General features: G+C 58.8%; 1 protein-coding gene across 4 annotated transcripts in view; it reads left to right on the top strand.

Annotated features, from left to right (window-relative positions):
• LOC129212957 (protocadherin gamma-C5-like) overlaps positions 1-13,381 on the top strand; it is a 160,703-nt gene that overhangs the window by 98,190 nt on the left and 49,132 nt on the right. Inside the window, exon 1 of one of the 4 annotated variants that reach the window (XM_054842198.1) lies at positions 3,840-6,450. The exons of 1 other annotated variant lie outside the window; for it this stretch is intronic. In XM_054842198.1, the coding sequence (XP_054698173.1) occupies positions 3,955-6,450 (2,496 nt within the window). In that variant the 5' untranslated portion in view covers positions 3,840-3,954. Of the gene's footprint in view, positions 1-3,839; positions 6,451-7,870; positions 11,290-13,381 lie in introns of those variants that run through there. 2 more of the 4 variants (XM_054842197.1, XM_054842196.1) reach the window with 2 other exon arrangements.

The raw sequence follows: 13,381 nt of genomic DNA, 5'->3' as shown, positions 1-13,381 counted from the left end.
GTTGTTGTATGGGTCCCATAATTCTGGTCCTGTGCATTTTTGTTTTGTTATTGTCCAAATTTACTCCCATGTGTCATCCTCCCATGTACTTTTCACCAACTAGATACTCCTCCTGTGTAGCTACTACAGGTGAGATAAACTGAAATGTTAAGCTATGATGCCTTCACTTCTGTAGGTTTCACATTCCTTCCGTGATTCTTCTCATGTTCGAAACCTGGGCCTCATTTTGGCTGATAGCCCTTAAAAGTAGAGATGGGTTTTGATGATCAGGCTGGGGGAGCAGTTTCCATGCGGACCTTGGAGGTGTTCAGCTGCCAAGACAAAGACTTTGACATGCTTCTGTTTCCCTAAAATTCCTCCTGTGGCTGATGCATGGGCAAAAGTTGGGTGTTGTCTTTGGTTCAACTATAGGCTGTGAAAGGAGAGCAAGGAGGGTGAGAGGCTGGCTGCCAACCAGGAAAAGAGGTGGGTGAATGTGGTTTTGGCTGGGCAATGGTTTGATGGCATGCCTGTGCCATTTATGTTATCATCCTAGCTTCACTGTCCAGAAAGGCCATGGTGATCCTTGGATAATAAAGTAGTTGAGCATAAGTGTGTACCTAGAAGGATGATGCATGGGTAGAGCAGGTTATAATTCCTCTGTGAAACCTCCGTTATTCCTCTCTGTCTCCCTGGAATGTTGAGATGCAGAGTTTCTTGACAGTTGTACTGACACTTTCTTTCAGGCCTTTTGTTCCTGCGAGGTCGTGGTCCCTTTTTGCCATTTCTGGATAGTGCTTTTTCATTTGAAACTGGGAGTGTTGTTTTGCAGCAAATACTTACTTCCACCACCTGAAGACAGGACTTTAGGTGTGAGGAAAATGAAGCAAAATCTAAACCAGAATCTCTTCTATATTCTCTTAGCTTGAGCAGGAAGCCCATGATGAGCATTGAATCTGTAGGGAGATTAATGGGCCACAGAGTAGAAAAAAACAGGTGATGAATATTTCAAAAAATGAAACTCCCCACTATGTAGTGCAGAGTAAGGTTGAAAGTTGCACTTGTAGCTTGGGACCTGAATGACTTCCAGGTGCTCTGGGCAATGAATTTCAATGTCCACGGTGAAGCCTGAGACATCCTCACAGTCACTTCCCTCTGACATCTTTTTCTCCTTTGAGGCTTCTTGTGTTGCTTGTCTCGGTTTTGGTTTGTTTTGTTATTCTTTTTTTCCTTTCCCTGGTCTCCTCTCTATGTTGTTTTATTGACAAGGAGGAGGCTATCTTCCATTGTGCGTTAGTGCCTCTTGCTGGTAGGAGAAGAAGGCAGGAGATGTGAGGGTACATTTGTGTTATGTTTTTGGTAGGGAGAGTAGATGAAAGCATGATTACAGTAGCAGTTGCATCTCTGTGGAACATTACATATGATAGAAGAGGGGCTGAGATTCCCCCCTTAAGCTGATGGCTTGATGACCCCTTCTCTGTTGGATGACGGCTCCTCTTTGATTTTGGCCGTTTAACATTCGTGTGCTTTTGAATCCTTCTCTTTCTGCTGAGAATGTTGGTGAGCAGACAAATGTACTTCACTTCTTCCTGTGATTGTACTACATTATCATCCCATGATATGTTTTTCCCAATTATGAGAAGGTCAGAAGCAAACCCGCAATTTGTGTAGGGCTGGAGAGAAGACACAGGAGCTTGTGGCGAGGGGAAGTGTAGAAGTTCCTATTGTCATTTTCCATCAATGTGTCCTTGTAAGGCTACGATGTAGAGATGTAACCGTTAACACAACCTTGTGCCCCATGTAGTACAATGGAGTTTGAGTTGCTTGTGCTCAGTAAGTTTGGCCTAAGAAATGTTGCTATTCCACCTGATCCGTTCATTTCTGTATGTTTCTAACTCTTACCTTGCTTGTTGTCATGAGTCCTAGGCATACGTGTGCTCCCAGAGGCACACTTGTCTGCAGTGGAAGAAAGCAAAACCATCTCTACTGCAGTCCAGTAGAGTGGCAGAGTGGCAACCCAGCCTGGCCAAGGTTTCCATGAACAGGCTGGGGGTCAAGGGGACAAGGCATGCAGAGCGTCCCCTACATGGTCCCCCAAAACATGGTGGCCACTCAGTTGGAGAGACATGGGTTTGACAGTTGGACTGTTAGATGGATAAGGAACTGGCTGGCTGGCTGCGTCCAAAGAGTTACGCTCAATGGCTCAACGTCCAAGTGGAAACCAGTGATGTGTGGTGTTCCTCAAGGGCCCGTACTGGGACCAGGACTATTTAATATCTTCGTCAATGACAGAGACAGTGGGATTGAGTGCACCCTGTGCAAGCTGGTTGGTGCAGTTGATTCACTGGAGGGAAGGGATGCCATCCAGAGGGACCGTGACAGTCTGGAGGACTGGACCGTGCGAACATCATGAGGTTCAACAAGGCCAAGTGCAAGGTCCTGCACCTGTGTTGGGGCAATCCCCAGTTTCAATACAGGCCGTGGGATGAATGCGTTGAGAGCAGCCTTGTGGAGAAGGACTTGTGGGTACTGGTGGGTGAGAAATGGGACATGAGCTGGGAATGTGCACTTGCTGCCCAGAAATCCAGTTGTATCCTGGGCTGCAGGTCGAGGGAGGGGATTCTCCCCCTCTAGGCAATTTTGGGTGACCCCGCCTGGAGTACTGTGTGAAAATCTGGGGCCCACTCTACAAGATAGACATGGACCTGTTAGAGCTAGTCCAGAGCAGAGCTACAAAAATTGTGAAAGGGCTGGAATGTCTCCACTCTTAAGAAAGTCTGGAAGAGTTCAGGTTCTTCAGCCTGGAGAAGAGAAGGCTCTGGGGAGCCTCAATGCACCTTTTCAATAGAGAAAGGGGGCTCATGAGAAAGATGGAGAGTTTCCACCAGGGCTTGTTGGGACACGGCATGGGGCAAGGGTTTTAAGCTGAAAGAGGATAGATTTTGATTTTCCATAGGGAAGAACTGTTTTGCAATGAGGGTGATGAGACAGTGGAAGAGGCTGCCCAGAGAAGTTGTGGATGTGCCACCACTGTTCAAGGGCATACTGGATGGGACTTTGAGCAATCTGATCATTTGAAGGGCATCCCTGCCCATGGCAGAGTGGTGGACTACATGATTTTCTCAAAGACTCCTGGTGGCTTTGCAATTTCCCATTGTCAGTGCCTGCAGTGCGGAGCGGCAAAAGAAGGAATTTTTGTGACTTGGGAAAATAATGAAGGTCATTCTGCTATCTTAACATAGAGCTATGCGCCTGACCTTTGCGGTGATACAACTCTCCGTGTCATGGTTCTTCTCCCTAGAAGAAAAAATAGTAAGGGGAGAAATGTCAAAGACTTCGATGAGGAATAGGAAGAAATGAAGGGAAATGAAAGCAAAATGGAAAAGAAAGTCTTCTGCAGCTATAAAATTCTTTACTGATCTTATAGTTCCGTCTGATTTTATTACGTGCAGCTGAGTTGCTTTTTGCTCTGCCCCAGCTACTTGGTTCTGAGTCTTGACTGGACTCAAGGCGATGACGTAAAAGCAGCCGACAGCTGCTATCTCGGGTACAAAGGCCTTTGGAGCTGCAGCAAGCGAGTGCTTCTGGCTCGGCGGGTCTAATGCAAGGGAGACCCCAAGGCTGGGTGGAGCCAGCCGAGAGCGGCCAAAAGCCCGTCCCGCCAGGAGCGCGGCCATCAGCCGGCTGCGGTGTCGTCGCGGCGCCTCCGGGTGCCGCTGTTGGCCGCCGCGGAGCGGCGCTGGAGCCGGAGCCGGAGCCGCAGCCGGAGCCGCCGCAGCGTCCTGCCCCCGCAGGCTGCTGGCTCGCACGGCGCCGGCCCTTCTCGGCAGCGGCACGGGCAGCAGAGGCGAGAGGCGGCGCGGGGAGCAGCGGCGTCCGAGGCGGCGCCGAGATCGCTGGCCTGCGGCGGCCCCTGCGCTCGCTGCGGAGAGCGGCTGGAAGGAGGGGAGGAGAGCGCGGCGAGCGCTGCCCAGAATGGCGGGCGGGCCGGGGCCGGTGCCGGGGCGGGTGCCGGGGCGGGTGCCGGTGCCGAGCCGCGGGCGAGCAGCCGGGCGAGTGCTGCTGGCCGCTTTGCTGCTGGGCTCGTGGTGCCGGGCGGCGCCGGAGCGGATCCGCTACGCCATCCCCGAGGAGCTGGGCAGAGGCTCGCTGGTGGGGCCGCTGGCGCGGGACCTGGGGCTGAGCCCGGCCGAGCTGCCGGCACGCAAGCTGCGGCTCAGCGCGGAGAAGCAATACTTCACGGTGAGCGAGGAGACCGGGAACCTGTACGTGAGCGAGCGGCTGGACCGGGAGGAGATGTGCGGCGAGTCGGCGTCCTGCTCCGTCAGCTTCGAGGCGCTGGTGCAGAACCCGCTGAACGTTTTCCACGTCGAGGTGGCCATCCAGGACGTTAATGACAACACACCGGCCTTCAGCAAGCCTGCTCTGGACCTCGAGATTGGTGAATGGACGCTTCCCGGTGCTCGTTTCCCGCTGGAGATGGCCCGAGACGCGGACGTGGGCAGCAACTCGCTGCTGACTTACGAGCTCACTGGCGACCCGTCCTTCTCGCTGGCCGTCAAGGAGAGCCCGGATGGAAGCAAGCAGCCGGAATTAGTGGTGGAGAGAGCGCTGGACCGTGAGAAGCAGAGCTCCTTTCAGCTGGTGCTGACGGCGGTGGATGGCGGGGAGCCGGTGAGGTCCGGGACGGTGCAGGTTCGCGTCAACGTGACGGACGCCAATGACAACGCGCCCGTGTTCAGCAAAGGCGTGTACGAGGCGCGAGTGCGGGAGAATCTGCCGGCGGGGTCGCTGGTGCTGCGGGTGCGAGCCACGGATGCGGACGCGGGCTCCAACGGGCGGGTCTCCTACTCCTTCGGCAACGTCCCGGACGGCGTCCGCGCCTTGTTCAGTGTCGACAGCGACAGCGGCGAGGTCAGGACGGCGGGGCCGCTCGACTTCGAGGAAAGGAGCAAGTACGGCTTCGGCCTGGAGGCGAGGGACGGGGGCGGGCTGACGGCTCACTGCAAGGTGCAGATAGACATCACCGACGAGAACGACAACGCGCCCGAAATCACGATGCTGTCGGTGTCGAGCCCGGTGCCCGAGGACGCGCCGGTCGGCACGGTGGTGGCCTTGGTGAAAGTGCGGGACCGGGACTCCGGGGAGAACGGTCAGGTGTGGTGCGAGCTGTCGGGCGAGGCGCCGCTGTCGATCGTGGCGTCGTCGGGCGGCTCGTACAAGGTGGTGACGTCGAGCGCGCTGGACCGGGAGCAGGCGGCCGAGCACCGTGTGACGGTGGTGGCCCGGGACCGGGGCATCCCGGCGCTGTCGAGCCGCACGGCGCTGGTGCTGGAGGTGTCGGACGTGAACGACAACGCGCCGGTGTTCGAGGAGGCCGCCTACAGCGCCTACGTGGCGGAGAACAACGCGGCGGGCGCGGCGGTGCTGCGCGTGCGCGCGCGGGACGCGGACGCGGGCGCGAACGGGCGCGTGAGCTACTGGCTGGCGGGCGGCAGCGCGGGCGCGGCGCCGTACGTGTCGGTGGAGGCGCGGAGCGGCGCGGTGTACGCGCAGCGCTCCTTCGACTACGAGCAGTGCCGCGAGTTCGCGGTGGCGGTGCGGGCGCAGGACGGCGGGGCGCCGGCGCGGAGCTCGACGGCGACGGTGCGCGTCTTCGTGCTGGACCGCAACGACAACGCGCCGCGGGTGCTGTGGCCGGCGGCGGGCGCGGGAGCGGCGGCGGGAGCGGCGGGGGCGGCGCCGGTCCCGGCCGCGGCGCCGTTCGAGGTGGTGCCGCGGTCGGCCGAGGCCGGGTACCTGGTGGCCAAGGTGGTGGCGGTGGACGCGGACGCGGGGCGCAACGCGTGGCTGTCGTACGAGCTGGTGCAGGCGCCGGAGCCGGCGCTGTTCCGCGTGGGGCTGCACAGCGGCGAGGTGCGCACGGCGCGGGCCGTGTCGGAGAGGGACGCGGCGAAGCAGCGGCTGGTGGCCGTGGTGAAGGACCACGGGCAGCCGGCGCTGTCGGCCACGGCCACGCTGCACGTGGTGCTGGCCGAGAGCTTGCAGGAGGCGCTGCCGGAGCTGAGCGAGCGGGCGGCGGGCGCCGACTCGCCGGCGGAGCTGCAGTTCTACCTGGTGCTGGCGCTGGCGCTGCTCTCCGCCCTCTTCCTGCTGAGCGTGGCGCTGGCCGTGCTGGCGCGGGTGCGCCGGGCCGGGCCGCCCGCCGTGCTGCGCTGCCTGGGCGCGCAGCGCTTCTCCGTGGCCGGCGCCGCCTTCCCGGCCGACTTCTGCGAGGGCACCTTGCCCTACTCCTACAACCTGTGCGTGGCGCCGGGACGCGCCGTCGCCGAGGCCGCTTGGCTGCCGCCGCCGCCGCCGCTGCCCAGCCTGCCCGCGGAGGAGCTTGTCGGCGGGGAGCCCTGCGGGAAGCGGAGCCCGAGCAGCAGCGCCGGCGCGGGAGAGCCGCCCGCCGACGCCGACGCACCGCAGGTCTGTAAGCCCGCGCGGTCCTTGTCCCTGAGCCTTTCCCAACCTCACGCCGAGGCTGCTGCGCTGCGCTGTGCTGCGCTGCGGGGTCTTCCCGACCTCTCTTTCCACGAACGAATGACACACTCCTGCGCCGTGTCCTTCTTGGCAGCAGGCTCAGTGGAGAGGTTCTTGCCATCCAGCTTGTGCTGCAGAAAATGCTACAGGTATGCTGTAGCTCCTGGATAGAACGAGTTCTTCTGATGCTGGACGTTCACAAGCCAAAAAACCCCCCAACAAACCAAAACAAAACCCCCACGTTTTTTCCTTTTGCACTCTGAGCAGGCATTTAGTGATGGCGCTTTTTTGGTTCATCACGTGTTCAGGTTCAGCTGAGTAGTTTTCTTTACAAGGCGTGTGCTGTGTAAGATGGTATGTGGATCCTTTCTGTGCCGAATGAGTTCCTTGGGCCTTTGTGAACCTCCGTCCTTCTCCTCCTGGGTTTCCCGGGTGCTGTGGCTGATCCGTGTATCCGCGAAGCAATGAAAGAAGGAAGAGGGTAACCCCGTCCCCTTCCGGGCAGGCAGTAGGCGCCGGGACTTTCGGGTTCATCGGGGGGCGCAGGTTCATGTTCAGCTGAGAAGTTTAGACTAGGAAGCTCGTTTTGTCTGAAATGTTGCTAACGGTGAAGGCGGATCCTTACTGCCTAGAGTGAGATCCGCTAACTCTACATGACGGGGTCGCCGGGTCTTGCTGTGTCTGCTGGGGCGGTTACTGCCGATCTCTGTTTCCACGAACGAATGAAATAACCCTGTGCCGTGTCCACCTTGGCATGTGCGAACCGGCACTTCGGGCGTCATCAGCGGTCACCCGCGTAGGCTCAGTGGAGAGGTTCTCGCCATTCCAGAAAACGGTACGAGTGTGGTGAAGCTCTTGTTTTGGTTCATCACAAGGTCAAGTTCACCCGAAGAGTGTTGTCTCTGAAACTTGCGTTGTCTGAAATGTTAGGAGTTACTAGTGATGTGGCGGATCCTGAAAAGTTTTGTCTATAAACTTGTGCCGTCCTAAATGGTGCGTGTTAGGAACGGTGAAGGCAGATTCGTACTGTGTAGAATGACAGACGCTAACTGTACATGACGGGGTCTGGAAAATGGGGTTGACGCTTGGTATTGGAGATTTTTCCTTATCGCTTTTTTCTGAAGCGATGGACTTGCACCTGGGTGACAGCTGAGCAAAGCCCCGTTGCACTAGTGAGGCTGACTAGTATTTTCCAGACATCATTTTCGGAGTCCCTTCTGTAATTATTTCTCTTTTTTTTGTTCCGTCTGTTTTTTTACTGTTCCTGATCTGTCCTTTTGTACAAGGGTTAACCTGTAAAATGGGAGCGCCAAAACAAAAAAGTCGCGGTTTGCCTGTTATCTTTTTTCTATCCCTTTTTCCCCAAGTGTTGTACTGCGTTTCACGTGAAGAGTTGGGTTTATGCTGGGTTTATTTATTTTTGTTTGTAAATGTCCTCCCCGACAGAGAGTACATGCGCATCGCTGCCTGCTGCTGAGTCACTCCATAGTGTAGGGTTATAAACAGATATTCGGAAGTGATGATGGGAGAAGGGGGAGAAATGGAGGCTGATTCAGAGCAGCCTCCGATGTACAAGTGAGAAGTAACAAAGTCAAGAGCGAAGGGCTGTCCGTGTACTGCGGGATGCGGGGACTGACCCTTCCGACTGCTCGTGAGTAGTTCCCCTACTCCATGACACTGTTTTGCTCTGCAGAAAGGGTGAAAAAAAATTAATTCAAGCACGTCTGCTACAAAACGCTGTGCAATTCGTGGTGGAGATGCTACTTTTGGACTAATGGCATAAGACTCGCAATATTCTGCACGTCACATTGAGAAAAAAACAGTATTACTTTACATATACGCTATTAGCAATTCAGTTGTTCCGTGCGGTAGAAAGAACACAACCACGAGAGGTCTCTGCCTTACTCCTGGCCGTGATCGCCGCGAAGATCGCAGAAGAGACGGGCTGGAGGAAAGCCCACGCAGGAGATCGCCGCGGGACGGGGAGGGATGTCCCCGTGTTGCCTGTCCCGTAGCCGCGTGCTGCCCGTGGGCAAGGCAGGTCGGGCAGCGCTGGGCAGCGCTGGGTGCCTGCAGTGCCGGGAAGAGGCTGCGGGCGCCGCTGTTGACCGAGGAGGAGCGAGAGGAAGGCCGGAGCGCTGCAGGCAGCCCCGCCCGCTGCGGCCCGACTCGCTGGCTGGCTGGCTGGCTGTGTGGGCGTCCGGGCGGTCTGCGAGCGTCCCCGCGGTGCGGAGCCGTGCTGCAGCGAGGCGGAGGGGCCGTCGGCAGCGGCCGGGAGCGGCGAGACGGAGCCGGCTCGGGAGCCGGCTCGTCGGTGGGCGGTGGAGCGGTGCCGGCGGTGAGGCGGCGGCGATGTGGGCTGCGTGGAGACGGTGGGGCCGGCGTGAGCGAGCCCTGCTGTGGTGCGTGCTGGTGGCGGCGTGGGAGGCGGCGTGGGGGCAGCTGCGCTACTCGCTTCCCGAGGAGATGCCGAAGGGCTCGTTCGTGGGCGACGTGGCCAAGGACCTGGGGCTCGACCTGCCGGCGCTCCGGCACCGCGGCGTCCGCATCTTGGATAACGGTCGGACGCAGTATTTCGCTCTGCACGGGAAGACGGGGCATTTAGTGACGGCGGAGAGGATAGACAGAGAGCAGCTGTGCCGGCTGGTGGAGAAATGCGTGCTGCGATGTGAGATGATAGTGGAAGGGGAAATGCAGGTTCACGGAATCGAAGTGGAAATCACGGACATTAACGACAACGCCCCCAGCTTCAAGGAAATCGAGCTGGAGGAGAGAATGAGCGAGACGACAGCCCCGGGTTGGCGGTTTCCCCTGGCCGAGGCTCTCGACCCGGACGCGGGATCGAATTCCGTGCGGAGGTACGAGCTGAGCGGCGACGAGCACTTCTCGCTGACCGTGCAGGCGGGCCCCGGCGGGGAGCAGCGTCCCGAGCTGGTGCTGGCGAAGGCGCTGGACCGGGAGGAGGCGGCGTTTCACGAGCTGGTGCTGAGGGCGAGCGACGGCGGCGAGCCGTCGCGGACGGGCACGGCGCGGATCCGCGTGGCCGTGCTGGACGCGAACGACAACGCGCCCGTGTTCAGCCAGGCGGAGTACACGGTGCGTGTGCCGGAGGACGTGCCCGTGGGCTCCGTCCTCGTCACCCTCACGGCCACCGACGCCGACGAGGGGATGAACGGGCACGTGAAATACTCCCTGAAGAAAGTGTCGGACATGGCACCGGAGACTTTCCAGCTGGACGCCGAGACGGGAGCGATCACGCTGCTGCGGAGCCTGGACTTCGAAGAAGGCGACTCCTACGAATTGGAAGTGCAGGCACGGGACGGTGGTGTCCTTTACGACACGGCGAAAGTCGCGATCACGGTGACAGACGTCAACGACAACGCGCCCGAAATGAGAGTGTCGTCGGCGCTGAGCGCGATCTCGGAGGACGCCCCGTCGGGGACGGTGGTGGCCCTGCTGCACGTGCAGGACCGGGACTCGGGGGCGAACGGCGAGGTGCGGTGCAGCATCGCGGAGCGGCTGCCGTTCCGTCTGGAGAAGACCTTTGAGGACTACTACCGCGTGGTGACGGCCGAGGAGTTGGACCGTGAGAAGGTGTCGGAGTACAACGTGACGGTGCGGGCGGCGGACGGCGGGTCGCCGTCGCTGTGGAGCAGCGCGGTGCTGGCGCTGCGGGTGCTGGACGTGAACGACAACGCGCCGGTGTTCGCGGAGGCGCGCTACAGCGCCCGGCTGCCCGAGAACAACGCGGCGGGCGCGCTGGTGCTGACGGTGCGGGCGGCGGACGCGGACTGGGGTCAGAACGCGCGCGTGCGGTACCGGCTGTCGGAGGGGCGCGTGCGGGGCGCGCCGCTCTCGTCCTACGTGTCGGTGCAGGCGGAGACGGGCGCGCTGTACGCGCTGCGCTCCTTCGACTACGAGGAGGTGCGCGAGGTGGGGCTGTGGGTGCGGGCGGAGGACGGCGGGGCGCCGGCGCTGAGCAGCAACGTGTCGGTGCGGCTCGTGATCGTGGACGAGAACGACAACGCGCCGCAGGTGCTGTACCCGCCGCCGGCGCCGGCGCCGGGCGCGGGCTGGGCGGGCGTGGAGCTGGCGCCGCGCTCGGCCGAGCCCGGGGCGCTGGTGGCCAAGGTGGTGGCGGTGGACGCGGACGCGGGGCAGAACGCGTGGCTGTCGTACGAGCTGGCCAAGGCGACGGAGCCGGGGCTGTTCCGCGTGGGGCTGCACAGCGGCGAGGTGCGCACGGCGCGCTTCCCGCTGGCCCGCGACGCGGCGCGGCAGAGCCTGGTGGTGGTGGTGAAGGACCACGGGCGGCCGGCGCTGTCGGCCACGGCCACGCTGACGGTGGTGCTGGCCGAGAGCGTGGCCGAGCTGCTGTCGGAGCTGGGCAGCGCGGCGGCGGCGCCGGGCGAGCCGGCCGGCAGCCTGACGCGGTGGCTGGTGGTGGCCGTGGCCGCCGTGTCCTGCCTCTTCCTCGCCTTCCTGCTGCTGCTGCTGGCGCTGCGCCTGCGGCGCTGGCGCCGCTCGCAGCTGCTGGCGGCGGGCAGCGGCGCCTTGCGCGGCGTCCCGGCCTCGCACTTCGTGGGCATCGACGGCGTCCGCGCCTTCCTGCACTCCTACTCGCACGAGGTGTCGCTCACCGCCGACTCGCGCAAGAGCCAGCTCCGCTTGTCGGGCGGCAGCTGCTGCGACACCCTCCCGGCCCGGCCGCCGCCCGCCGAGCCCGCGCCGCTGCTCGGGGAGGACCCTGCCGGCGCCCGCCGCGCCGACCCCGCCGCTGCCCCGGTGAGTTCCTCTGACCGCGCTTGCTCCGCGACGCTTCCCTCCGCTGCTCCTCCGCCGTTTCCCCCGCTCCGTCTCCTGCGAAGCTTCGCTCAGCAGCGCGCTCTGTGCTGCCGCCTCTTGCTCGCGGGCGGTGAACGTGGGAGTGGGGGAGGCAGCCGGAGCGTGGGGCTGCCCTGGGCTGGGGTTTCGTTCCAGCGGGGCTCTGGGGGTTTGTCGCGCGCCAGCCGGTGGCTCATTTTGTCCCTTGACGGCGGTAATTCCGCTTTTCCTGCCGGTATGAGCTCTTCGGAGCGGATGTGGCGCCTGATTAGCACGCGGGAGGCAGCAGCAGCGTGGGATATGTTCCCGACGGCGCAGGTGCTCGAGTGGGGGGCGAGTGTCTTGAAACGGAGCGTGAAAGGCCCCGTGCCTAACTGAGCTGCTCGTCGTTTCTAGTCTTCTCAGCTCTTCTATTTCTCCACGATAACGTGGTGATAACGAGTTCGGGAGGGGTCGATTGCAGGTGCGGGGCGAGATTTAAGGAGGGGGAGACTGCCCCTGCGCAAATGTTCACTGACCCAGCCTTTTCTGGAGGACGGCTTCTCTTTTCTTTCTTCTTAGAGCCTCGATGTTATTTTCGCAGAAGACTGGTGAGCAGACATGCGTATCTTCCTTTAGCAGGGAGATGTGAAGGGTTCTGTATGAAGCCCGTGGTGTGATGGTGGTGTGGGTTGAAGACAACCGTTTGATGACACGTGCTTGTAAATTTTGAGGGTCGAAGAACATGATGGAAGTTGTGAAAAGTTGGAGAGGAGAATCTGGGGCTCTGTGCGTGAGGAGGTGCTGAAGGACCCAAGAGCTATGCTTTGCTCCTTTCCTTGTTCAGTGTCCAGCTGTAGTATCATGCAATGTGAGTTTCTTCTTCCCAAAGAAGTTTGACTCGAAGAGGTGTTCTTCCTTCTGTACTGGGAGCCCTGGAGGGTCTTCCCGTGTGTTTGCAGGTTGTTGTCAATACTTAACAAACAGCTTAATTAAGTACTCGAGGATAAAGGCCATAATGGGATCTATGGGAAGAGCAAATTGTGTATTCACTACCATCTAAACACCTTCATTATGCACCTTCTCTAAGTGCCTTCATCCAGAAGGCTATGTCCTGATCCCTTCCTTTCTGCAGCTGCTAACTTCTTGCCTTGCTCGTTGGAATGATCCGAAGGTGGGCCTTGTTTTCTCATAATGTACTGAGCACCAAATTTGTTATGTTTCCTTGACTGTCCCGTACGTGCCTTTTGTGTCTAGAGGTGTAAAGAGGAAGACTTCCATAGACGTATTTCCTTAAAAATTTACTGGAGGAAGTGCTCTTGCTTGTCACAGGCACATGGTGAGAAGTCAAGCATTACCCATAGTGAGGAGAAGTTACCAGTGCAAATTTTCATTCCATGGAGTCTGTTTGCAAATGATGATGATCATTAACAACTATGCGAGCTGTGAAGTGTTTGAGGAGAGTCTTGGGGGTGGCAGTTCTTGAGCATAGAGCTACATTTTTGCATTAAGATTTAAGCGTGATGTATCTTCCAGGTTGCCCCTGTGTTGAAGCAGGATGATGGTGTCTTTGAGTTGATACTTTGACGACTGAGTGTTTGTTGGGGCTGCATGTGGCTTCTGTGCTTCAATGTAATTCAATATATATTTTTATATATAATTCAAATGTATTTCAAAATGTATTGAATATGTATTTCTTCAAAATAGTGTTATGAAAATCGTGTTATGAGCATGCCTCCTTGCTGTGATCCTTGTTGTCAGGTAAGGAGCAGTGGTGTGTGCAACTTTTTCTTTCAACGGTGCCTGTCTGCAAAGGTAGCTTTTGTGTTGTGTGATGTTTGGGCAGGGGGACAAATTCTGTCTGTCCAGAGACAGGGCTGCTGAAGAAGTTTGCTGTGGTGTGATGTGAAATGTCTGAAAGATGTAAAGATGGTGTGAAAGTTCAGTTGGTCTTAGTTATTGGGTGAGGCCCACCATTGTGTTTCCCTGCATTTTCCTCTTCTTCATTGTCCTGAGGCTTGACTTTGGGGAACTGTGGCTATGGTCCGTGGTGTGAGCTTCTGTGCGAGGCTCC

Source organism: Grus americana, chromosome 14 (genome assembly GCF_028858705.1).
Source record: "Grus americana isolate bGruAme1 chromosome 14, bGruAme1.mat, whole genome shotgun sequence".
In the NCBI taxonomy this organism is placed as follows: domain Eukaryota; kingdom Metazoa; phylum Chordata; class Aves; order Gruiformes; family Gruidae; genus Grus; species Grus americana.
This window is presented reverse-complemented; position numbering and strand designations above follow the sequence as displayed.